A 26,076-nucleotide genomic window follows, 5' to 3' on the forward strand; every position below is an offset into this window, starting at 1 on the left:
GGCAAAGGATCTTGATCTTGCCATTACAAAGAGCTTTGATATAATAACAAATAAGATGAAGATGCAGGGGCCGCATAGGCTTTAGGAAGGAAAGGGCAAGTTGCTGCAGAGAGTTACCAACTTTGGATGCTCAATTTGATCTTTCATAATTGCAGTGAATATTTCCAAGAAATAATATTTAAACATGGCCAAGAAGAAACCCATATGTAAATCCCCCACCCACCCACGCAAAAATATTTTCGCAAATTGACATGGTACCCCTAGAGCCACTAGGCATGAATTTCTTCTAACGAAATACAAGGAGCATCAGTATCCTCTAAATAAAATTTTCTAATATGCTTGACCTGTTAGGATCTGGTGGCCGAAAGTCCTCCAAACGCAGATTGGAACTTGATCGAATTTCATTTAAGAAGGTTTCTCCTTTTTCTGTTTTAATTATCCCCAAGGTGCTTCCTAGAACATCCCCAGCGAGCCCAATTTCTAGAAGACGCCCTGGCTCCTCTCCACCCTCATATATTAAACGTCCAATCTCCCACAGGGAGATAACATTTTCTATGATGACTTCGGCAAAAATCCGACCCAGAAATTCTGCAGCTCTCGGGGCATCATTCACAGCATCCTCCAATGTACTGAGAACAGATTCCAACCTGAACAAAAGAACGAAAACGCATAAATATAATGACTTCAAAAGGTTATAATCAATCAGTAAATGTCGCTAAATGATTCTCATACCCTTTAACGAGTTCAACTTGGCTCAACACACCATCACGAGACCTTGTCAGATTAACAAGTAGCTTGGCCAAAAGATCCCGTTCCATGTCTTTCCTCTCAAAAGAGTCTGTTACCCACAGAGCAATCATTGTCGGATGGAAGCTCAGGGAATTCAAATCCTTGATGCACAAAGCAACTTCTTTCTCGTCTCTAGCGCTATAGGAATTAAAAGCGACAAATGCTAAGTACTCGCTAAAAGTAACCAAGTAATAACCATTTTCAGGATTTGAATTTATACATGGAACTAAAGCATGTTAAATGTAGTCAGAATATTAGACTACCTATCCATAAATTTGATATTTCAGATACTAAAGCCAACCATCAGTCAACAACCCTTTTCAAGAGTAGTTTTATAATTCAATTTTCTGCTGATGACTAAAAGTTGAGTGCATGTATAGGTCCATATGCAAATGTATGTGTGTCTGTGCATGTATTACATATATATTTAAGGGAAATATGATGGCTAGTATATGGGACACTAAAACCACACTTGAGACAAGAGGATACCTGTAAAATTCTTTAATTGCTGCCATGGACATATCCCGCAGGCGCTCCTCAGGCCAGCTCTTTTCTGGAGGAATATTTTGAGTGACACCTGATGTTTGGCCTCGTGCAGGTGGTGAAGCTGCAAGAGGTCTATCAAAACTACGATCTGGGTTCCTCAAGTCCCTATGACCAAAATTCGTACCACGTTCCTGGGAACTCAACTGGTCATAAGCAGCTGGTGCTGCAAATCTATCTGTCACATATCTTGGCATGAGATCCTCTCTAGAACCATAACTAGTACGCTCTGATACAGAACTAAAACCATTCAAACCAGCAGCCATTCTTCTTGAATCTCCTGAAGTTGGAGAAACATCAGCTAATTGAGCACTGGACATTGCTGTTGGTCCTCTAAAAGACATTCCTCTAGCAAGACCACCCTGGGGGCCCAAAGTAATAGAATCATCACCAATTGGTCTTTGAGGCAGGGGAACTGACAAAGCCCTAGCCTCAAAAGACTGTCTTTCATCCATGCGAACATCCTGAGCCCCAAAACCACGGAGCTGGGTCGGCAACCCACGGAAACTACCCATCTGAGCACCTGGGGAAGATAACATAGAGCCTCGCGGACCAAAATCCATAGGTGCTCTTCTTGCAGCAGGATTGATGCCAGGACCACGAGCAAGCCTACTGGCTTGTGCTTGTCGCTCTTGAGCAGCATCTCTGTGCACTTCCTCGATCTTTTTAGGCCCTTCAACTTTCCTCCTCTGCTGCCATTTATTCTTTCTCAGATCAATAGCATCCTTCAACATGAACCTAACCCTAGAAGATAGTTTCATATTTTTCGACAACTTTGCCATCCTCTCAAAATAAGCATCCATATACACCTTCGCTTTGGAATGGTCAATCATGTCTCCAATCGTACTCATTAATTTACACAAAGCCTCAACATCTTCCTCATCAGGATTCTCATATTCACCAAGTAATTTCTTGATGCATTCATGCATAATTCTCTCAGTTAACATTTTCTTCTTGTACAACTCCCCAATAAGTCTAATATTACCCAACATTCGTCTCCGTGCCTTGATTCTCTTCTCCTCTCTTTCCTCCTCAGACTGTTTAGCCTCACCCTCTTCCTCAACTTTATTAGCTTCTTCTTGCTCTCTCTCCCCTCTCTCAAATTCCTCCTGGCACTTGTTCAGCAGCAATCTCTTGAACGTTATCTTTTCATTGTCCTCACTAAAATCAGGCAACTCTCCTGCCAGATGATAACAGAAGTTCGCATACATTTCACAGAAAGTAGGCTCCATCAAAGCTTTGTCAAAGATCTGTGAGATGACACCAGTGAGTGTACCTGCACTGTCAATGCTTACTGCTTTTACTTGCTCAAAGAGTTTTTCAAAGTTTTGGGGAGTTAGTTTGTTCAAAATTGCTTTCAGTTGCCTCTGCTTGGCTTCTTCCTCATCTGCCACTCTTCCCACTTCATACTTCTTTTCAGCTTTGTGCATGATCTGTAATGGGGTTTGGGGAGAAGGAATCAACCCCTTTTGCTGATAGTTAGTACCACGTGGCCACCTGTCAGCATCAGGACTATTTCGTGGCATCCCTCCCTGTGGACCCATAGGTTGCATTGGCCCAGCAAGGATCCCTCCAATATATGGCATAGGTGTTTGTGCACGTGGATGCCTTAGAACACCAAAGTTAGCTCCTTGGCCAGGCCGAAAACCTGCAGCAGCAACATAACCAAGATCAAGATGCAAATCCCTTCCTGGGCCATAAGATTTAACCCATCTGCCATCATCAAAAATTCCACTAGCACGGCGATCTAATCGAGATCCACTAGGTTGCCTGTCTATTACTCTTCCAGGACTAGGATATGAATCACGATCATTGACATTAGCAGTCATGAAGGCCTCTGAAACATCAGAAGCAATCTCAAATCCCTGTGGAAGATCTGTACACTGCTCTGCAAACTTAAGGAGGAAATCTCTGGAATACTTCTTTGCCATATTCCCACTTCCATCTTTCTCATGATCTACCAAACCTCCATGGACCTTTTCGCCATTATCTGAAGTTTCTAACTTTGGTGTAGACATGTCAGCAGCGTCTTCCCAATCATCCGGTTCAGCTTTATTCGGGCCAATTTTCTCACTTTCTATGGCATCCACCTGAGGGGCCTCATGAGATGCCTGCTTAACACTAATGGAATTGCTTTCTGCACTTGCTGAAGGTATGACTGTCTCTTTCTTTTCCTCAGGACCTTTATATGCCATATAGAGATCAGAAGTTGTCCCAGCAGCATCTGCTTTCTGAAGAAATTCTTTTCTTTTTTTCTTCCCTTTAATTAAAGTACTCTTTGTCCTACTGAGTTCTGGCACAGGCTTGTCCCTTGAACCAGGTACCGGAACACCTTCCCCTTCACATTTTGAAGTTGATTCTGGGAGATATGGAGTTGGGACAGGAGCAGATTGCAGGTCTGATGCACTAGATTTAGTAACAGTGATCTCACTGCTACCAGTGGCACTTGAAGAACCATCTGAACTCAAAGTCAAATCAACATGAGAACCTTCAACATCTGTAGAGTCAGCAATTCCAGAGGTAGAGACATCCACACTGTCAGTGACTCTCTCATTTTCTATGTTAACCCCCACATCTTCACCAACCACCCCCTGCGCAGTTCCTGAGGTTGGAACATCATTGTTGGTAGACTTCAAGGCAGGTTCCTGATCAGATTTAAGCTCCATAGGTTTCAAGAGAACTGGTTGAGAAGGAAGCTCAAGACTAATTTCAGGTTTTGGTTGCTCATCCAGCTTGGAAGAACCATCTATCTTAGCATGCTGAACCATGTCCAAGCTATCAACATTACTGCCAGTACCAGGAACTTCAGATGAAACTGAGGTTAAGCCTTCTCTTTTGCTGTCTGTCTTCAGTTCTACGTAAGAAGTTGAAGCATCATTAATTGACGGTAATTCCCTGGTAGATTGTGACAAAACATCAGCAGCTGCTGATGATGCTACAGCTGTTTTAGCCTCCACAGTTTCAGAAACTGCACTGTCTGAGGAAATACCAATGTCTGCAGTGGGGGAAGCCAAGTTGGATGTTGACGTAGACTGTCCACCAATCAACAATACGTAAAGGAACAGATAAATACATGCAAACAAAACATTAGATGTGCAACAAAAACTGCAGAAGGAAAACACAGGAAAATACCTGATTTTGTGGCTGAATAAGTCCTTTCTTGCCTGGTTTCTTCTGATAATCTTTCATAGAGTTTGACCTACCCAAACTCTCCTTCCTCCTGCCTTCATTACTGGCAACAACTGGCATAGACTCCTCAGATGTAGCAGCTGGAGCAGAAGATACAGAATTAGATGGCAGGCTCTCGTCCAAGTTAGTTGCTGGAACTCCCCCTGAATGTTTTGATGCTGCTGGTAATGACTTGCATGTCAATGATTCATTTCCAGGTTTAGCCTGCTGTACGGAGCTCTCTTGACAAGTATCCAAGTCCCTTTGAGCCTGAGATGAGCTAACCTCACTAGCTGGCATTGAAGGTTTTATTGACCCAACCTTTTCAAGTGCAAGCAAGCTACTTGACAAAGAGGAATCTGCAACCTTTTCTCCAATAGAAACAGTAGATGGCTTAACAGTCACCTGTGTTGTACCTGAGGAAGCAGAGGATTTCACATTGTGTACATCACGTGGAGGTTCCACATTTGGTGGTTCTGAAGTGCCATGTGCAAGATTTACAGATTTATTAACTTGCGGTGAACTATGGGCTGCCGCTGAATTTATGAAAGCTATTTTTTGATGACCCTGGCTAACAGTATAGTTAAATCTCGGCCCTTGGGCATTGGGAGTTATCTGGCTACTAGACAATGGCAAAGAACTTGTTGGTGGATAAAACATGGAATTGGTATTATAAGAATTGGAATAATAGTTAATTGAATGAGAAGGTGAAAAGGATGGAATTGGCTGCGATTGAGAAGGCACATTAGGATGAGACCTTGGACCTGATGACCCACCATCTGAATATGTATCTGTTCGTTTATCAAGCCTTAGTTCTTCATGCGTGTCTGGGTGAGTAATCTTAACAGGAGTGGTTTTACGAGGAACCCCAAACTTCCCTCCCTGCGGTTGAGAATACTGAGAGGCAATGCTCATTCCCAACTGGGGAGCAAGCTGTCCACCCATGGGTGGTGTGAAACTCAAGCCCTGACCCTGATGCATCATTCCCTGAGGTGGCAATGGATGAGCCTGAAGACCTGGAACAAAGACTTGCGGCTGTACCTGAGGTGCATTTCCCATAGGTAATGGCATATGCATCGGCATTTGAATTGAAGCAGCAGTAACACTCTGAGACTGAATCTGTTGATTAGGCCCACCAAACTGCATGGAAACCTGGGGCTGGTGATGAAACGGCATCTGCATAGAAGTCATGGGCATATTAAGAAGGGATGGCTTCTGTGACTGGTTTGCAGGGAATGCCGCAGAGGCTTGTGCATCTTTTTTGACCTTGGACACTGGATGAGCCTCCCCCGAATTAGATTGGTCAGCTGCAACTGAATCCTTTCTTGGTAACTGGTGTTTAGGGATGGGAGTAGGCAAATTTGGTACAGATCTAAAAGAAGAATCATGGCGTGCCTGCGGGATTAAATGTCGATCATATATAAGTGAATTCCTAAAAGACCCCAAAACTATATCAGTTAGAAAGCATCAAGATAGTGAAGATGAGAAACCAGCAATTAAGATGGGCCTAAACATGTCAAGTTCAGATTTTACTTAGGTTCTTCACGGTGTTCAGTTTCTTAATATTTGGAACTGCAACCAGGGTGAGCAAAAGGAAGCAATCTTTTAGTTTTATGAAGCATAACATTTCATGGTTCTTGAAAATTAAACTAGATGAAGCAGGACAATCACTAGGTCTAATGATCCACTAATCTCATTATCTTTTAAATTTTTGTTAAAAAAGAAAAAGAAGAAGAAGAAAGATGAGGTGCAAAATCATCAACAGACAGTGTACAGTTCATGATAAGAGACAAACCTGATCACGTTTCTGCTCATCCAAATTTGGGGGTGCTGAGCTAGTCCGTGCTGGAATCTGCATAAAAACAAGGATATAACATTTGCTGTTAGAAAAAAAGGTTTTGAAAGGAAAAAAGATAAAGAGTACGAATATGAGAATTGTAAGATACCTGCATTCCATTCATGAAACCAGGACTTATGGACCCAAATTGTAAAGAGAATGCTTTGGATGCATCTCCTGGAGTTAGTCAGAAAAAAAAAAGATTAGTCACATCATCTTAGAGCTAGAAATACTATCACAGTAAATAAGCATTGAACTATATTATACATCATTTATAATTACTAAACTGAATAACCCACAGTTTTCTCATAATTGAAGTAACTTTGATCCTATAATCTGAGTACACCAAGCACAATAGAAACATACCTTTTGCAGGGGTTATGGGAAAACTACCATCAGAACTCATGGTGGCAGATTGAGAAGTTGGAGCCTTCGGAACAGCTCGGGTGCTTCTCTGAGTGGCAGGTGATTCAACCGGCTTTGCAGCACTGCTTGCAACCGGTGCATCAGATGCTCCTATCAGAAAAAATGAGCACAAACACAAATAACATCAAGATAATCCTCTTTTCTTCGATTATAAATCTATAAAGAGAAACAAGCTTAAGAATTTTGAATCATACCCTGTAACTGGGGCAGTACATGTGCACCATTTTGTATGTTTCGGGCGGCAGAAGCACTAGTAGACTCCGAAGGATTCACAGCCGGTGAATTTACCCTAGATTGCCCTCCTTGTGCATTGTTAGACTTCTTCAAACTATCGTGTCAAGACCACCCAACAAAAAAAAAGCATCATCAATACATGAAATCGCATAGAAACCCTAAATAAACTGGCAATCAAACAAAAAGAAAAAACAAAGCAAACCCTAAAGCCTAAAGCCTGATGATGAGTTGTCGTTACCTTCGACTGGAAGATAAAGAAGAAGAGGAAGAAAGAGGCGGTGAAGGGGCGGGCCCGCCGCCAGCGCCCTTACCGTAAGCGCCTGAGGAGGTCCGCTGCTGATTAGAGCTGGCGGATCGCCCGGATTTTCGGTATTGTTGCTCGCTTTTATCGGACCTTGGTTGATTGAAGGACATATATCCCACCCTTGATTCCTCCTCCTATGTCCCTCCCTTTTTGTTCTTCGTTTTATCTCTGCATCCAAACAGATCCCCAAAAAAGAAAAAAAAACCAAAACCTCAACAAATCATAGCATTTCAACAACACCGCAATGAGTATTGCACCAACAACAACAAAATATTAGGGTTCGATCTGCCGAAGTGTGTACCTGTGAACTCAAAAGAGTGTGCAGAAAGAAAAGAAAGAGAGAGAAAATTAGGGTTTTTTATTGAGTGGTCATGTCGATATACGCAGTAGCCAAAGACGCAGCAAGAAAAAAATAAAAATTTTAAAAATTTTCCCTTTCAAAAGGGAAACAAAAGCCCCCCAAATATTTGTCAAAATAAAATAAAAATAAAAATAATTAAAAAGTTGGAAGAGAGAGAGCGAGTAAATTAGGTAACAAACTGTCGAGCAAGGTGGTCAAAAGGTAGGTTTTTTAGGAGATCAAAGCATCGAACGAGTCGTGGCTCATTTGAGTTTAGTGAACAGAGAACTCTTCGCTTTCGCTCCGATCTTTTTTACTGCCCCTCATTTTTACACTCTTTTTCTTTCCTTTGGTTTTTTACTCACCGACCCCGCTTCTTTTACTTTTCACCCTCTCTTTTTTACCCTTCTTCACGCGCTTCCTCCACGCGCCGCCTTCGTTAGTTGTGGACTATGGAGGATTGGGTGATTGGAAAGGGTTTCTTTTTTTTTTTTTTTTTTTTTTTCTAAGGGTGGTTGGAAAGGTTGCTTTTTGGAAAATAGAGCTTTTAGAGGGTAATTATTATCTTAGTCTCTAAATATTTGCTTTTTTTAAATTCATTTTTTAAAAAATATTGGTTTTTTAACATAAAATTAAAATTTTAAAAGTTTAAAAATGATAAAAAAATAAAAATTATTTTGTTTGTTGCCTTTGCATTTATTATTGCATCACCCAAAGTCAAAGACCAAAAAGTTAAAGTATGAATTGAGACTTTCCATTTTTTTTTGGNGTACCAGCCCCTGTATGTAGATTCAATAAGGCAAACTTGTTTTGGTTTAACTTTTGATACTAAGTTACCAAGAAACAGCAGACAACTCCTGACTCCCTGAGTGCAGGAGAGTGTTGAGATGCAATCCAAGAAGCTCGAGTTGCAAGCACCAGTGCTGATCGGAAGAATGTTCACTCTGCCACAATATGCATTATTTCCTAGTTTGGAGCTTGGGTAGAATTGGTAATAGCTTCCATGGAAACCAAACCCAAGCAAGATCAAGCTAAAGTAAGTAAACCAGTTCCATCCCAATCAAGAAAAATGTTTGGAAAACAGAACAAGGAGAACACAAAGCTTGCAATCAACATGTCATGCTATATATTGAGAGAGAACTTGAAGTTGAACTGTCTGTGGCACTGACCCTAGTTTCAATTGGCTACCAGCGAGTAAATGCAAAATCTCTTTCCATCATAGTGCCAAAGAACCTGAAGCTTTCCACTAAGTTTGACTCTTTTGGGTGGTAGTGAGCTTGTCATGCAGGACCATGTTCATCCAATTATCCTCAGGAAATGCAACAGAATTCTCTTTTTTGCTTATCATTTTCCTTGGTTGAAGGGAACACAAACAACAGTGTGAATGTGACAAACAAACTAACATTGGGTTTATAGGATTGAATCATCATCTCTGTCAAGTGAAATGGGCAAAGATTTTGGGCTGAAGATGCCTAAAGAAAAAGTGGGTCAGAAGAACTTGGCCAGATTAAGCCCATCAGGACCATTTGGGTCATTTAAACTGATCTTAGCCCATTGTTAGAACACAAACTATGAAAAAGGTCCAAATCTAATTCTTCACCCGTAATGAATAATTTATTCATTTGACTCGACGAGATCATGAGGTTCCCGAAAAGGAAGGGAAGAAGATTTTTGAATTAATTATTATCTTAGAGGGTAATTATTATCTTAGTCTCTAAATATTTGCTTTTTTTAAATTAATTTTTTAAAAAATATTGGTTTTTTAACATAAAATTAAAATTTTAAAAGTTTAAAAATGAGAAAAAAATAAAAATTATTTTGTTTGTTGCCTTTGCATTTATTATTGCATCACCCAAAGTCAAAGACCAAAAAGTTAAAGTATGAATTGAGACTTTCCATTTTTTTTTGGGTTTTTTTTTATTTAAGTATTTCTAAATATTTTAATTTCACATGACAAATGCATGATAAGTCAAAAAAAGAATATATGTCATGAATTAATTGTTGCAAATCCCATGTGTAATTGACCATGAACTTTCCTAAGCCAAAAAAATAAATAATTAAATAATTTTTTATACCATTTAGTAGTTATTTATTAGTAATAAAATTGAGATTTCATATGAATTTACTTATTTAATTTTTTTTTAAAAGTACGTAATTTTATTACTAATTGTCAAAATCAAGATTGATGTTAATTTTTTATGATTACAAGAAATAACAAAAATGCATTAAAATCTTTAAATAATATATATTTATTTTTAATAGAAAACCTAACTAACTTGATGCAAGCAACTCACCTAACTTTAATAATTCCTCTCTTTCTCTATTTCTTTAATTTTATGTGAAAAATAATTGAATTTTTCTTTATACATACATGAACTACAATACTAGAATTTATTTACAACAAAAAAAAAAGAAATATCTAAACTTTATTTAAATTCCACTATTCCAACTATACCAATGATAAAACCAAGTTGCAAACCAACCATTTTTTCTTTTAATGAATGAATTATCAATGCTTAGATCATGATGCTTGTTATGGAAACAATACAATTATAATTTACGATTTTTATTTTCGGTTTCATGCTTGTTAGATTTTTGTGTGTGTTTAAAGTGTGAATTTATATTATTTGATTTAGTTTTATTTCATTATAAAAACGAGTTTATCTAATTTGATCTTGATAAAAAGATAACATTATAGATAAAGCTTATGAAGATACTTGCACACTCTTTGTTGAAAGTGCCAGGGACCTCTAATTTGCTGTCATTGCAATAGCTGAACCTTGGAACTAAGGCATTCGGGCCTGAGCTACCCAAAAAAATGGCTTGTAACACAGATCAGTGCCGAAACTTCCCAGATTGGAAAACTCAACGTCCAGCCTTGAAGTAAAGGGTAGAAACAAGAGGGAACACAGTACCAGCCCCTGTATGTAGATTCAATAAGGCAAACTTGTTTTGGTTTAACTTTTGATACTAAGTTACCAAGAAACAGCAGACAACTCCTGACTCCCTGAGTGCAGGAGAGTGTTGAGATGCAATCCAAGAAGCTCGAGTTGCAAGCACCAGTGCTGATCGGAAGAATGTTCACTCTGCCACGATATGCATTATTTCCTAGTTTGGAGCTTGGGTAGAATTTGTAATAGTTTCCATGGAAACCAAACCCAAGCAAGATCAAGCTAAAGCAAGTAAACCAGTTCCATCCCAATCAAGCAAAATGTTTGGAAAACAGAACAAGGAGAACGCAAAGCTTGCAATCAACATGTCATGCTATATATTGAGAGAGAACTTGAAGTTGAACTGTCTGTGGCACTGACCCTAGTTTCAATTGGCTACCAGCGAGTAAATGCAAAATCTCTTTCCATCATAGTGCCAAAGAACCTGAAGCTTTCCACTAAGTTTGACTCTTTTGGGTGGTAGTGAGCTTGTCATGCAGGACCATGTTCATCCAATTATCCTCAGGAACTGCAACAGAATTCTCTTTTTTGCTTATCATTTTCCTTGGTTGAAGGGAACACAAACAACAGTGTGAATGTGACAAACAAACTAACATTGGGTTTATAGGATTGAATCATCATCTCTGTCAAGTGAAATGGGCAAAGATTTTGGGCTGAAGATGCCTAAAGAAAAAGTGGGTCAGAAGAACTTGGCCAGATTAAGCCCATCAGGACCATTTGGGTCATTTAAACTGATCTTAGCCCATTGTTAGAACACAAACTATGAAAAAGGTCCAAATCTAATTCTTCACCCGTAATGAATAATTTATTCATTTGACTCGACGAGATCATGAGGTTCCCGAAAAGGAAGGGAAGAAGATTTTTGGTGCTGCGTGGTTCAACGAATGGAGAGCATTGAAACATAGCAGGTTAATCGAGTATAAAACTTTTTGATTTACTACACTTGGATTCTTATTTATATTTTTTTTATATTCTCGATAAAAGCGTGTTACTAATATATTATGATTAAAGAATTGAATATTAAATGGTAAATTCACATGAAGGACCTTTGAAGAGTAAAGATAAATTCGTTATTTATAGGAGGTTGTTAACGATGGTGTTAAAGAATCAATGAAATTACGTAACAATTGGTATAAAACTGAATACGACATTTATTATATGAATAAATAATAATAATTAATATTAAATATGACAATTATTTATTTTTTGTTAAAATTATGATTTGTGTATGTGTAAATAAAAAAATAAATTCGTCCAATGTCGTAAAGTGGACCCTGCATCGGAGGAGGGGTAGACTCGTGTGTAAGCATAGTATTTTTTATTTAATTTTATATTAATATAATAAAAAAATAAGAACTTAGTTATATAAATTTATGTAATTTAACTTAAGTCAAATTGGATATAACAAATCTATACAGATTTAAAATATAAAGTTGAGAAAAGTCACAATTAGAGTGATGATTAGGAGCTTTAATGTGAGAAGTAGAGCTGATTATCTGATCTAATCTTTGATTCGCAACCTCAACAAAATGACAGCCAGCCATATGTCTCGATGGGAATGAATGCCGAATCTCAAGTGGGCCCCCACTCTATCTCCCTCGTGTCAACCGCTCGTGTGCGTTGTTGAAGGCATGTCACGTTGCCTTCCGATCCATATCGATGTCTGAACCAGGTTCCTATTTGCTTTGGTATTTTAAACACTAAAGAGATTTATGTCTTAAAGATTAAAACAAAAAACAAAAAAAACCCAGAAGCAGAGCAGGAGGAAAGAAGGGTTAAATTTGGAGTCTCCTCTGTTTTATAGCCTATTTTGGTGTCATTGCAAAATAAAGATTAAAGCATAGATAATTAATTCAAAACACTAAGCATAGATTAAGGTAGTTTAATCAATTCTTTTAACTCTTAAATGCTCTTTTGACAATACCATCTAATCAAAATCAGGCTTTCATGATCATATATTATCATGGTATAGTAACATGTTATTGTAAATTTTGCCATGGTATTTTTTTTATAATGATATTATGATTTGTAATCAATTTTATAAGATTTTTAATATCAAATATTGATTAAAGTGATAATTGCAGATGTGTGTGCTGAGTAGTTAAGATTTAACATGTCAGTAATGGTATCACAAGGAAATTAAAAATTTGAGAATACCCAAACTGACTATCATGATTTGTTGGTAGAAAATTGAGATATCAAAATCATCTTGGGCAATAGCTGATTGGCATCTCAGAGAAGGGAGGTCTTTTTCTGGTTTTCTAGATTCCTTTTCCTCAAGCATCATCACTTTAGATTTTAAGGTAATCTTTGACTTTTTAAACTGTCAACTGCGGAGATCTTAGTCCAAGAACATTCAACTTTTGGGATCCTCAAAAGGGGTGTTTGGGGATTATGAACTTAAAAATGCCAGCAATGGAGATTTGTTAGATTTGTTCCCCTTTTCTTCACCTCCTTCTTTTCAAACTTTGGTTCATTTCAAGTTTCAAGGTTTATGCTCTTCCTTTGTAAAATTTCACTGGGGGGGGGGGGCAGGGCAGGCAGTTACCAAACTGATGTGAATTAAGTTGGCATGCAAATTGGCATTAAAGAAAGCCGCGAGAAGAAGATCAGAACACAAGGGGAAATGAAGGTTGATCCTTTGTCGTTTTCATAGAGGGTCCCTCTTTGATTTGTGATTATTAAATCCATGTGACAGGGAGGAAGGTCTAGAAAGTCAGACGGAGTACTTTGTTACGGTTGGGAAGTAGAAAGACCCTTTTTTTATTATTTAAAGTTTTAATCTTTGCCTGGCAGCCTAGAAAACTGACTTATCTGAATTTCAACTCGTTGAATTCTTCAATCAGAAACAGTTGTTTGTGTCAAACAGTCCAAGCCAATCCAATACCAAATCATCAGATATTCGAGGGACAAACAGAAAGAAAAGCTTTGCAAGTAAACGAAATGCAAGATCTTTCTTCATGGAAGCCTCCCAAACCCTGGTAGAAACCATGAAAACCCTCTGCTATCTCTCTCTGTCTCTCTCTACCACCTTCAAAATGGGCTTTCGAACTTCCATTTCCGTGTTTGCTTTTGCTGAGTTCTCTGCTGACATCTTGTCACCTCAATTGGGTTTTGCTTAATTTTTTCCTCATCCCCTTGTTGCTTTGTTTTTTTCTCTGTATGGTTGACGGCCCTTTCTTTGCTTTCTTTTCATTGCTGCCATGTTTGAATCTCTTGATCGAATTCCTATTGCTAGTCACCATTCTCCGTCCCTTCAGCTTATCATTTTTTATTTCTCATTTAAGTTTACTGATTCAATCACGCGTTCTTCTGTAGATTTGTCTAGTGTGGAGTCAGCCGCAGGCCCAAGATCACATTTAAATCCCAATAAAGAACTGCTTCTCAGCCTGTAAAATTTTCATGCAATGAAGTGTTTTCATTATTTCAAGGACAAGTCTAGAAGCAGGGGACAAAGATCAGCCCCAGAGTTGAAAGAAGAAAGGGAGAAATCAGGGGACTATTCAGGAGGGCCAGATCGGATCACAAAGTCCTCATGCTCGGCAGCTTCTCCGCGTAGCATACCGGAGTTGTACGAAGAAAGAGCTCATAACTTGCGGGTCTTCTCTTTCTCAGAGCTTAGGCAAGCCACCCATGATTTCAGTTTGCTACTCAAGATTGGCGAAGGCGGCTTCGGGAGCGTCTATAAAGGTACGATCAAGCCTGCTGATGGAAAGGGTGAGCCTGTGGTGGTTGCTATTAAAAAGCTTAACAAGAATGGCTTGCAGGTTTGTCCTCTTGGCTTCTGCTCTGTTTGGGTAAATGGAAATCCCCCGCACCCCCCCCCCCCCCCCTCAACCCACCTCTATCTGCTAGACAACTTGTTTAGTTTTTGGAGATCTTGATGATTTGAAGTTGTTTCTCAAAGTTTTTCTTTCGTCTTTAGTCCTTATAAAAGCACTCAGGATACCTTCTGCAATTGCTTGGGCAAGTATATGTGGCTGGTTGCCCTTGCTGACAGTATTCTGGAGACCATGCGTTTGAATTTGGCTTGCCCTCAGTTGTTCAATTTCCATGTATTTCATCACAACAATGATTAAGCATATAATTACATTGGCTTAACTACAAATGCCTGTCTCTTTTTGAAGTCATGGTTACTTGTGAGAGTTGCAAAAGGTTCAATAGGAGTGCTTGACAGCGACCATAAACTATGTCATACATTTTTTCCAAGCTTCTGATTTGTCAAAGCATTTCTTAACCCTTAAGGTCCTGTTTTGCTGAAGAGGAAAAAAGGAGGAGAAAACTGTTTCCTTCAACCTTTCTTGTCTTTTGTGTTTGATCACCAAGAAGGACTAATTAGTTTCCTGCAGACCAACACTTCCATTCAAAATCAAATCTGCAATTTCATGAGTGCTGATTTCTTTACCTAATTCATCCTGCAATACAGTGAGATTTTCATCTTACTTTTCCTGGAAGCTGCTAGTTCATATAGTGATGTAAACTTAATACAGCTAGTTTTGATCAAAAAGGAAAAATGGACTGTTGATTGTGCTCAGTAGTCAATTATGGCATAAGATAATGAGAAAAAAAGAAAAACATGTTATGCATTGCAAGAGCAATCCACCCTCCCTCACCAATAGGATTTCTGTCCCCCTTTGCAAAGAAAACTAGTTGATATCACCCTCATTCCCCTTCTTGATTGATAATTGAGAGGATAAAAGGTTTTTCATTGCTATGAACTGTTGTTTCATAGTTCTGTTTGATCCGTATAGGGACACAAACAATGGGTGGCGGAAGTCCAGTTTCTTGGTGTTGTTGATCACCCCAATCTCGTCAAACTCATAGGATACTGTGCTGTTGATGGAGAAAGAGGGATCCAGCGTCTTCTGGTATACGAGTTTATGCAAAATAAGAGCTTAGAGGATCATCTTTTCCGGCGTGCATACCCTCCTCTTCCTTGGAAAACAAGATTGCAGATAACACTCGGAGCAGCAGAAGGATTAGCTTATCTGCACGAAGGTTTAGAAGTTCAGGTTCCTTTCTGAACACTAACTATGCATTTCTGTTTTCTTACATATAATATGATAGAATTACAACATTTAGAACATAAAACATTACCTTTGCTTTGCTGGTCGTGAATTTATGGTTGTCTGCATGTTATCTTCAGGATTTGAATCTATGGTTCTTTGTGCTTAATCTCTGGTTTCATGATAATGCAAGGTGATATATCGAGATTTCAAAGCCTCCAACGTGTTATTGGATGAGAACTTCAATCCAAAGCTTTCAGACTTCGGGCTGGCAAGGGAGGGGCCGATGGCTGGGCGTACTCATGTTTCGACAGCCGTTAGTATTCTCTGTACTTTCTTTAAATCCTATTATAGAGCTGATGATGGTAACAAGGTCTATGTTTTTCTGATCAGGTAGTTGGGACTTATGGTTATGCTGCTCCTGATTACATTGAGACAGGACATCTCACGGATAAGAGTGATGTTTGGAGTTTTGGTGTGGTATTGTATGAGATTCTTACAGGCAGGCGGTCATTGGAACGAGGCCGCCCGAAAGCAGAGCAGAAACTCCTGGAATGGGTGAAACAGTTCCCTGCTGATAGCAAAAAGTTCAGCTCAATAATGGATCCCCGTCTTGAAAACCAGTTTTCGACAGCTGCAGCTCGTGAAATTGCTAAGTTAGCGAACACTTGTTTATTAAAAAGTCCCAAGGAGCGGCCGAAGATGAGTCAGGTGGTAGAAAGGTTGAAGCAGATAATCCAAGTTTCAGATGATGGAAATGATCGCGGGAATGAGAGTGCTGAGGTACCTGAAATTGAACCGGCTGGAACAGCTGAAACAGAATCGAACTCAAATCAATTTGGTGTCTCGGAATCATGGAAAAGGCGGATGGCACACCTTGCAAAACTGGGTGAGCATGTAGAAGGTGCAAGTAGGAGGAGATTGATGATGTTGCAGAGGGCCAAAGTGCCATGAGTTCTCTCTTTATTCTCTTTTCCTCCCCCCCCCCTCCCCCTTTGTCTGTAAAACATGAGACCTTTTATAGAGGGCCAGTTCCCGGAATGGATATTATCAAATTGTGCCCTGACTTTGGCCTCCATGTACAGTAATCAAGAAAAAGAAAAAAGAATAGAAAACCTTAGTATTCCCCCTTTTTTCTTATTGAAAAAACAAAAGTATACATATTTCGTTTATTTTGGGATTCCCGTACAATGTATTGCTGTTTCTATCCCAAAATATAGCTGTCCTCCCCCAGGTTCATCATTTCTGCTGTTTGAGCAAAAATCATTCAACCTAAACTCTAATGTGAAACCTTGAACTTGGGAGAACCAAGCTACAAGAATATACCTAAGAATGTACATGGTTTATTTGGTTTTGTCAACGAGCATAGCTCCGACAAGTTGCTCCAGCAAAGTCAAACTTCCCCTGATGAAAATACCATTTGCAGTCACCACCAAGCAGAAGGTGAGCATCTTATTGTGTTAGCCACCCATCAAGCTTCAGCTATGCAGTATGATTTGCGTTTTTCTTCTATTAAAAAAATGTGATCCAATGATTTCAACTCATCTACTCAACATAAACATCTGCTCCTAAACTGAAGAAGGAACTACCCTGGATAACTGACCTGCCAATGTGGGCAGTGCAGTCATGGTTGAAAAATTGAGAGCCATCACTTGGAAATGAAAAACAATCATCCAAGATATCTGCAATGCCAATGCTTGAACTACAATAAGAACAGTCATCTGAATTTGCATTAGCTGCAAAAGATCCACCAGTCATAAGATGTGGCACTTACAGCTTAATCAAACTATTTAGCTTAATTTCTAATAAAAATTTACTCAAAATAGGTAAGCCAAATTACAAATAACAATATACGATCACCCTAATTAACCATAACTTGGAATTTAAAGACAAAGATCTTGCTCAATTAGTGCTCCAAGTGTGAAGTCAACTGCATCAATAAATTAATCTGTATGGAAACTTGTATAACACAGAAATTCTTTCACCTTTATAGTTGATTAGATTGCATCAAAAAACAAGTATATTCCATAGTTTCGAAAACACTAATACCAACAGTGCAAAAAAGAAACAAAATTTTGGTGATTATTATATTCTTAAAAGATCAGAGAAGTCAATGGTTGACTGAAGCCTGAGGACGCTAAAAGGTTGCTATATTAAAAGCATTTTGATGCGTCCACATAATGATAGAAAATTGGAAGCAAACAGAAACGTAACCCATCAAGGGTCAACTGTACTGTATTCACAAGACACGGTGTCGGTAATATGAGATACTTACCATGTAGGCATGCACAATCCTCTGTCAACCTTGTACAGTTCAACCACTAATTCACATGTTAATGCCCCAAAGCAACCAACTGTTGAACCATTCAAAGAAATATCAGAAAAGTCAAAATTTAACAGCATGCTAACCCCTAACCTAATCCACCACTCTACAACAAGAAGAAATGAAAATTGAACATGCTCAAGCAAAGATAAAAGGACACATTACTTCCAAGTGCAGTCTTCTAGACAGTACTGTTCACTGTTATAATTGCAACAGCTGCTTCCCAAGAAAAAGTCTCAAGCCCATAGTTTCTTTTACCATGTTCAAGGCCTGTAAAACTTTATGTACACAGCTTTTAGTTAGAAGCTTCATCCTATGTACTGCTTCTTCCCTCCACTCCAAATTAAGTGTGACAATCTGATCTTGCACATGCATTCACTTCAACCACTAGCTATTCAGTTGCAGATATGGTTTCCCTTCTCTCAGACAGGGAAGACACACATAGATATAAGTAAGCAGCAACTAGTAATTTAGGCCATGAATCAAATCTACATATGAATAGCTTATTCAGTATAAGAGGCCTCTGTTTGTTGTGTCCCCTTTCTCCTTCTGGTGCTTTCAGTTCAACATGTTTTGTTCCAAATGCAGTAAGCACCTCTGCTAGACTATTACAATTATCTCAACCATGATTCACATCCTTTACAACTGTTCCCGCTTTTAAGTTCATTACTGCCAAATGTGGAATGCTCCTCATCATGAGTTCACCATATATGCCACTTGGGATTACACAAGGAATTTAAGAGTCTCTTGACTTGTTTTCTGTTTAAGTCTGTTTCTAGAGAAATAATCATATGTAATGTACATGAGAAATTCTAGAAGGAGGCTTTTTCCAGATGTTGCTTTAAAAAACCCAACATCTTTATGTACGTTACAGTATGCTCTGTCCATTATTTTATAAGAAACCTCATCAAAATCAAAGGAAATCTCACTTAGCTTCTGACCCCACATTAGCGCCCTTTCTGGCATCCCCTGCTTGCAATAATGGGATAGTAACACATTAGTTGTAATGACATTTGGAATAAAGGCCATCTTAAGCAATTTTGCAGTTATGATCATAGCACGATCCAGTATGTCTCTACAAACACCATTCATCATAGTATTGTATGTCACAGTGTCTGGAATAACACCTGCTGTAACAAGTTCATCCAGCATCATTACAGCTCTATTCATCATTCGACTACGACAGAAACTATGAATTCGTATATTATAGGTTGTGATGTCTGGTTCCCACCCAATAGCATACAGGTTATTCATAAACTCATCCACTCTAACCATGTCCAATGCTTCACAATAACCACCAATCAGAGTGTTGTATGTTACAATATCTGGGGCCAGCCCCACCAGATGAATGTCCATAAATGCATCAAATGCTGACTTCATCCTGGCTTGTTTACAAAATCCATTAATAATGATATTGGAGGTATAAATATCAGGAAGGAGACCCTTCTGCCTCATCCCTCTTTCCAATTTCAGTGCTTCATGTATCTTTCCACCATTACAAAACCCACCAATCAAGGAGTTATATACAAAATTATTTGGAATTAATCCTTTTTTTGACATTTCAAGAAACAAATCATACGCCTCCTCCATTAGACCAACTTTGGAAAGTCCATTGATAAAGGCTGAAAATGCAACAGCATCAGGGGATATCCCCCTACATTCCATTTCATTCCAAAGATCTTGAGCCCCTGCTAAATCTCCATTCCTGAAGTAACCATCCAAAAGCACAGTAAAAGCCACTCTATTAATGAGAAAACCCTTCTCCATCATCTTATACAATAGCTCCCTGGCATCCTGAAGCCTCCCCTTCTTGGACAAACCCATGAGCAAAGAACTACAAGTGGAAGATGATGGACTCAAGCTGGATTTTATCATAATTTTATAGGCTTTGTAGGCATCATCTTCTAAGCCTGCCCTGCTATATGCTGCAATAACTGAGTTAAAAGCAACAACACTTGGTGTCATCCCTTTCTCAAGCATATTCTCTAAAAATTCCATGGCTGCATCCAAATGACCTGCCCAACATAACCCTGCAACTGAAATATCACACAATGAATAATCGGGAAGCAAATCCAGTACCGCTAACTCTCTCAATAACCTATCTCCATCCTCTTCCCGTCCATACTTGTAATGCCCAGCAACCAAAATGTTAAAAGTTACAGCATCAGGAGCTATACCCTTCGATATCATTTCTTCATAAAGCATGTTTGCCTGACCAATATCCCTTGCCTTAACATACCCATTGATCAAGGTATTACATATTACAACATTAGGAGAAAGACCCAACTCTTGAATCTCATCAAAAACCTTCCTTGCTTCCACCACATTTCCCTCAGAACACAAGGCATTAACAATTGTACTAAATGTAACAATGTTTGGCTTACAACCCCTCTCTATCATCCAATGGACCCAAGCAAGTGCATCTGAAGTCCGTCCACTAATGCAATAGGCATTAATCAGAATATTATATGCATAAACATCCGGATTAATTTTAAACTTCCCCATCACATTAAGCAAACTCTCTCCAACTCTAACGTGACCTTTTCTGCAAAAACCAAAAATCATGACATTGAAAGTATAATTAGAAGGACAAGGTCCTTTGTGAATCATATCCCTAAACAGCTTCCACACGCTACCATAATCCCCAACCCTAAGCAAAAGCTTAAAAAGAATTGTCATTGCAGATGAACTTGGCCTCACACCCACCTCCCTCATCCTAGTCAAAATCTCCAGCGCTTGTGAACCCATATCTACAATCAAAAAGGCCCGCATAAGCGTATCAAGAACAGAGAAATCCGACTCGAACACATGATGACCTTCCCACATAAACTCCACCAAATCCTCACCCCTATTCTGCCCAATTCTCCTAATCACCCAGGAAACCACATCTTGAGCAAGAAACCTGAGGTTCTGAGCCGCCAAAATATGCGCAACGGTGCAAGAAGATCTAATGGTACTCTCAGAATCATCCCTAAATGCAAATTTAAAGAATGCAAATGCGGTCTCTCTGGTTTCTAAATGTTTCATGATTTCTACTATCAACCATGGGCAAAATTCGCTGGAAAAACCCTTCAATAAATACCCACGTTTCGACTTGATTATTTTTGACAACCCAACAGTGATTCTACGGCGTTCGTTCGAATTAATAAGGTTAAAAGAATCGGAGGCAGCTGCTTTATTAGAGTTACGAAATGGGGAAAACTGATTCAAGTAATCGAAGCCTGTTGAACTTGAAGAAGAAGAATGCCGGGTTTGGGAATTTAGTGCGTTAAGGAAATGAATAAGACTGCATGAAATTAGGGATATGGAGGAGTGAGCATAAGCTCGCGGTTTTGGCAAAGAAGAGAGAAAGAGAGAGGAATTATGCACCTGGAAAGAACAGCGCACACGGCGCACTTTAGCAGACATGCAGAAGCCGTCTTTTGTCTTCGAACGATGACCTGTTCCGGCAATCGAGCAGCAGCGGATCCGCTCGTCGGATGGTTCAGGAAAGTCGGCAGTGCATTAGTAACAATGGTTGGAAAGGCCCCGCTGCTGAATTCAACCATGCCAATGCGTTATCTCCCCTTTTAGTTTTGTTTGTCGAAACTCAATTTTATGTAGTGGGCCGAACCTGATCCAGCGGGCTAGACTGTGACGCATTTGGCCCTTTAATTGAAAATGTTTTTGGGCCTAGATACATAAAAATGGGCCAGCCAGCAATAGCATGACAAAAGTCATGAATTTGTATTAAACTTGACAATTCGTGTTTTGATATTTTAAAAATATCAAATATAATTAGACATAAAATACGTTAAGATTAAATATAAATATAATATAAATAATATTTATATTTTAAATCTTAAACACGTATACGTTTAATAATCGTGTAATACGACACGACACGATTAATATATTTGTTAAACGTGTTAATATACGACGCAACACAATTAGTAACATGATTAATACGTTTAACACATTTAATACGATTAAATAAAAATATTTATAATTAAATATAATTTATTACTTAAATTTAAAATAACTAATTATAAAATTAATTATAACAAAACAACAGTTTAAAATTAGGGTTTGGGCATGGTATAATTACATTAATATTTTTATAAAACTTTAAAAAACTTATTAAAATAATTATTTAAAATTATTCAAGTAATATTAAAATAGTATTTGATTATTACTTTTTAACAAATTAATAAACTTGTCACATATACACGTTTAAACACGTTTATACATTTAAACACGGTAATACAATTAACACTATTAATTAAAAGTGTTTAAACGTATTACTCATGTCTGACATGTTAAGATATAAAAATTTTTTTGTCTTAATGTGTCAAATACAGTTAAACACGAAACATGTTAAAGTTAAACCCAAATCTGTTTAATACCGTATCATGTTAACGTGTCGTGTCTAAAATTGCAATATCTAATTTGTGTAGATCGATTTTTTTTTTTTGTTAGGGATAGGAGATTCGAACTTTGTTCGTTTAAGTAAGTAAATCATGTATCAACCAATTAGTTAAATATTTTTTTTCTTTTAAATTAAAAAAAAGAGAATTCGAACTTTATTTTTTATACAAAAGATTATACATCAATAAATAAATCAAATATTCGGGTGCAATCAATGAGCTAAATACATAAATAAGCTTAATTATTAAAAATGCCATTGAACTATTTTAGTGACTTTTAGTATAAAATTAACTCCATACAAACTTAATAACAATTAACTATTTATGTCCATATTCGATAATGTGACGTCGTGACAGTTGATATGTAATTGAAAAATCTTTATTCATTTCGCACTAGATACAATGTGACCACGTCGACCATCACGCAACTACATCATTGAGTCATGTCATATGTTGTGTAAATAAGAAGCAACTTTGATTGTTGCTAAGTTATGGAGTTTTGTTCTTAAATTTTTAGCTCTGCTTAATTTCAATTAGGTTAATGCTTCGAATCTAAGAACTTTGTATTCCTTCTTTGATTAACACTTTGTTTGAAATTTATGAACTCTGAATTTGATTGCTTATATTACTCTTTAACTATTTTAGTTTCTCAAGTAGCAAAATTATATTAAAAAAAAGTACACAGTCAATTGTGATGGGAAATGGCAAAATTAAATCATACTAACTATTTATAACAATTGAAAATAGTGAAGAGTTTTATCTCATAAACTAATTTTTATTCATATTAAAATTTTTGGTCAATATTATTTACATTATTTAGAAGGATTATTTTCAAGAAAAAAAAATACAAAAATTGGAATGGGCTGCGCCGGGTTGGACCAACTTGCAGTGATTTGCTAATAAAAACAGAGAAGATCGGCCCGCAGGTGAGCAAAAGTTGATCGGGACAGAGACATGATGCCATGACCCATACCGACGTCGGCCTCGAAGCTAAGCTAGAGGCCATGCCCGACACGGATTCGTCGTCCGGTATCGGGTTTGAGTACTGCCAGGCACCAAGACGACATGACAAAAAGTGTAAAAATTGACGGAGGGTCTCCTCCGGTCCATTCAGTCGGACGGAGTTTGAGAACTGGACACGAAGAACCCCCCAAAAAAGCTTACAAGCTCCCAGACTGAATATCCATGGATGCCCAGATTTCTCATCGCGTTCCAGCATCAAAGATCGAATCAGTTCAACACTAATTGATTTGAAAAGAAACAAGATTGCCAAAAGAAGTCTCTTTGAAACTTCATTGCCTCAATAAAATTTCAGGATTATCAGGAAATTTGACAGGTTTTTAAACAATTTATCCATTAACGAAAAGCTGCACAATCCGGTGCCCCTTTTTGTATAAACATCCACACCTCATCCTTCAAACCCAGAATTAAAAAAAAGAAAAGAAAAGCAAAACCAAAAATACAAAATTCCCTCGAAGCTTTGTTCTTCTTCTTCTTCTTCTCTCTGTTTTTCATTCAAAATTGATGTAAATCACTATGCTAGAACAAGCAAGATGTGATTTGATTCTTCAGGCCACGGCAACCGTGCCCGTCCGTACAGTTTTCTTGGCATCCGATTTTCTAAGAGATCTACCAGATTTCCAGTTCTTTTCTCTAGCTTCATCCATCTCCATCTGTTCTTGCCTACACTCTTTGCTGCAAAACGGTGTATTCCCTCTGCAAAAAAGTTCAATACCCAATCAGAATCACTCAACACTTGGCAATCTTCATGATTAAAGCACTGAAAAAAGGATTGCAGGAAACAAAAAAACAACTAACCTGTACATGAAAATATCCGAATTATGAAGCGACTTGCGGCAAAGGGAGCAGGCATCGAGATAGTGAGCCTCGTAGTTACCTGGGCACCCAGAGTAATAATAAGCCGACATGACTGCTATTGATTTACACACAAAAACAACGAGAATCCAATAGAAATGGCCGAAGGATACGACTGCTAACTGCTAAATTTGCAATTTGCAGAAGGTAGGAGAAGAACAGGAACGAGGAAGACGAAGGAAAGAGTGTTGGGTGGGGGAGGAGAGGACAGTTCGAGCTTGGTAGCTGCATTTAAAGCAAAGAGACTTTGACTTGGGGCAATCAAGTACTCGATATCCTATTGTACAAATCCTAAGCCCATTTTCTCGAACGAAATTTAATACACGTGTTGGAATCTTATTAGAAATTTACGCAGGGGCCCCACTCTGTGAATCCAAGGGTGGGATTGGGGATCAAGGGCGGTTAAAATCCATTGGCCGCTATGTAGTGTACAATGCGTGGTAGTTGATACGCTCTCTCCTACCCTCCTTCCCCCCAAAGTTCTTTCTTTTCTCTCTTTTTTTATGATTATAAATATGAATAAAATGTGACGTGTCCCTTCTTTTTTTATTCCTTTATTTTCAGTTCAGTCCCCTTTGTGTTTGGTATTTTCTTGTACATCCATTAATTTTTCGTTTTTTTAATAGCACATTTGGTACAGAAAATAGCTAAGCCATTTTCCTTGTTACTTTCTCAAAATTTTTTTTTTGGTTGGTTTTTGATGTGGGCGTAGCCAAAATCTTGATTTAGCCATTCCCCACCTCCTCCATGTTAATGGCCATCCCAGGACTATGGAATAGAGTCAAAATTTTGTCGGATAAAAATATCCCTATCTATTGAAAATAATTACAACCTACAAATAGAAAATAAAAATAAAAAAGTAAAAAGAAATTAAAATAAAAAATATAGTAATGATTTAATATTAAATTGTTAATGTTTTAAATTTTTAATGAAAATGGAAATTAAAAGATTAAACAAGGAAGAATATTATTAAATTATAATAATGAATAATTTTGTCTAATTTCCTAAATTATAATAAAAGGTAATTTTGTCATTTTATCATTTATTTTTGAACTATTTTAAAACTATTCCTCCCAACCAAATATCATAAGGAGTTATAATGACAATTCTTACTCTATTACATCTCATGATCTACATAATATAATAATCATTATATTTTTTATTTTATTCTCACTGAATAACTATTATATTTTATTCTATTTTTGTGAACCAAATGTGTTGTTAGTTATTTAGATGTTCCTTTGGATTCTCTTCAATTAGACACTTGTCAATGAGGCAAAATTATGTAAAATGCCCACTTTACTTAGTAAGTATTAGTTTATTAGACTTGAAGATTTTGGACCTTACCCGTTCATAAGACTTGAGAACGACACAAAGTTAAGCAGATATATATTAGGTTTATCATGTTTCATGTCTTAAACTGATTAAACTCACTTAACCTGCATGTGATACATCTAACCCGTTTATTAATTGTGTTATAATTTCAATTCATATATAACACTTATTGAACTTATCTATGATATCCATTTAAATAGGTTAGTAGTGTTTAAATAGATTATTTGTGTCATAATCGCGGTGTATCACTTAAATTTTATCATGTTACTATTACTCGTGTTGCGTATATAAAGTATGTACGTGTTTAAGATATCAATATATTTAATTAATCATGTTATATTCATATATCTGTTAATACTCTACTCAAACACGACACCATGATGACATTGCAGCACAAATAGTCAAGTCTTGGACTTATGCGAGATGCTTATGCTTCAATTGGAGACCGTTTCAAGTTTAATTAATTGGCGCTTAAGTTACCGAAGGAATATTGTTTAAAGTCACGGAATAGATTCTTCAATAAATCCCATATACTAATT

The 26,076-nt window shown here is 37.7% G+C and overlaps 4 protein-coding genes and 1 long non-coding RNA gene across 5 annotated transcripts; 1 reads left to right on the forward strand and 4 right to left on the reverse strand.

Moving 5' to 3' along the window:
* Positions 18–8,014, reverse strand: LOC18614539 (eukaryotic translation initiation factor 4G). The gene is made up of 10 exons (XM_007052338.2): positions 7,603–8,014; positions 7,236–7,469; positions 6,958–7,091; positions 6,704–6,853; positions 6,447–6,514; positions 6,296–6,352; positions 4,465–5,895; positions 1,279–4,364; positions 733–927; positions 18–647 (listed from the first exon to the last, which is right to left on the reverse strand). Exons 2-10 carry the CDS (start codon positions 7,409–7,411, stop codon positions 317–319), a joined length of 5,628 nt encoding a protein of 1,875 aa, XP_007052400.2. The 5' UTR covers positions 7,412–7,469; positions 7,603–8,014; the 3' UTR covers positions 18–316.
* LOC18614540 (probable receptor-like protein kinase At5g47070) lies at positions 13,366–16,840 on the forward strand. The gene is made up of 5 exons (XM_018126700.1): positions 13,366–13,573; positions 13,911–14,359; positions 15,344–15,604; positions 15,792–15,914; positions 15,992–16,840. The coding sequence occupies exons 2-5, from the start codon at positions 14,000–14,002 to the stop codon at positions 16,550–16,552; spliced, it is 1,305 nt and encodes a 434-aa protein (XP_017982189.1). The 5' UTR covers positions 13,366–13,573; positions 13,911–13,999; the 3' UTR covers positions 16,553–16,840.
* Positions 15,036–16,079, reverse strand: LOC108663184. Its single transcript, XR_001929193.1, has 2 exons — positions 15,690–16,079; positions 15,036–15,580 (listed from the first exon to the last, which is right to left on the reverse strand). It is a non-coding gene; the product is annotated as an uncharacterized LOC108663184 (long non-coding RNA).
* On the reverse strand, positions 16,699–21,329 carry LOC18614541 (pentatricopeptide repeat-containing protein At1g63330). The gene is made up of 2 exons (XM_007052342.2): positions 18,087–21,329; positions 16,699–17,952 (listed from the first exon to the last, which is right to left on the reverse strand). Exon 1 carries the CDS (start codon positions 21,327–21,329, stop codon positions 18,645–18,647), a length of 2,685 nt encoding a protein of 894 aa, XP_007052404.2. The 3' UTR covers positions 16,699–17,952; positions 18,087–18,644.
* Positions 23,594–24,430, reverse strand: LOC18614542. Its single transcript, XM_007052343.2, has 2 exons — positions 24,146–24,430; positions 23,594–24,043 (listed from the first exon to the last, which is right to left on the reverse strand). The coding sequence occupies exons 1-2, from the start codon at positions 24,253–24,255 to the stop codon at positions 23,896–23,898; spliced, it is 258 nt and encodes an 85-aa protein (XP_007052405.1). The 5' UTR covers positions 24,256–24,430; the 3' UTR covers positions 23,594–23,895.

This window comes from Theobroma cacao, chromosome 1 (assembly GCF_000208745.1).
Source record: "Theobroma cacao cultivar B97-61/B2 chromosome 1, Criollo_cocoa_genome_V2, whole genome shotgun sequence".
In the NCBI taxonomy this organism is placed as follows: domain Eukaryota; kingdom Viridiplantae; phylum Streptophyta; class Magnoliopsida; order Malvales; family Malvaceae; genus Theobroma; species Theobroma cacao.

Excerpts from the sequence above, each read along its gene's own strand:
- LOC18614541 (XM_007052342.2), bottom strand. The coding sequence starts at position 21,329 with ATGTCTGCTAAAGTGCGCCGTGTGCGCTGTTCTTTCCAGGTGCATAAT.
- LOC18614542 (XM_007052343.2), bottom strand. The coding sequence starts at position 24,255 with ATGTCGGCTTATTATTACTCTGGGTGCCCAGGTAACTACGAGGCTCAC. Across the intron at positions 24,044-24,145 it reads TCGGATATTTTCATGTACAG|AGGGAATACACCGTTTTGCA; the intron begins GTTAGTTGTTTT and ends ACTTTTTTGCAG.
- LOC18614539 (XM_007052338.2), bottom strand. The coding sequence starts at position 7,411 with ATGTCCTTCAATCAACCAAGGTCCGATAAAAGCGAGCAACAATACCGA. Across the intron at positions 6,515-6,703 it reads TCCCATAACCCCTGCAAAAG|GAGATGCATCCAAAGCATTC; the intron begins GTATGTTTCTAT and ends GACTAACTCCAG. Across the intron at positions 928-1,278 it reads GCAATTAAAGAATTTTACAG|CGCTAGAGACGAGAAAGAAG; the intron begins GTATCCTCTTGT and ends TAATTCCTATAG.
- LOC18614540 (XM_018126700.1), top strand. The coding sequence starts at position 14,000 with ATGAAGTGTTTTCATTATTTCAAGGACAAGTCTAGAAGCAGGGGACAA. Across the intron at positions 14,360-15,343 it reads TTAACAAGAATGGCTTGCAG|GGACACAAACAATGGGTGGC; the intron begins GTTTGTCCTCTT and ends TGATCCGTATAG. Across the intron at positions 15,605-15,791 it reads ACGAAGGTTTAGAAGTTCAG|GTGATATATCGAGATTTCAA; the intron begins GTTCCTTTCTGA and ends TGATAATGCAAG.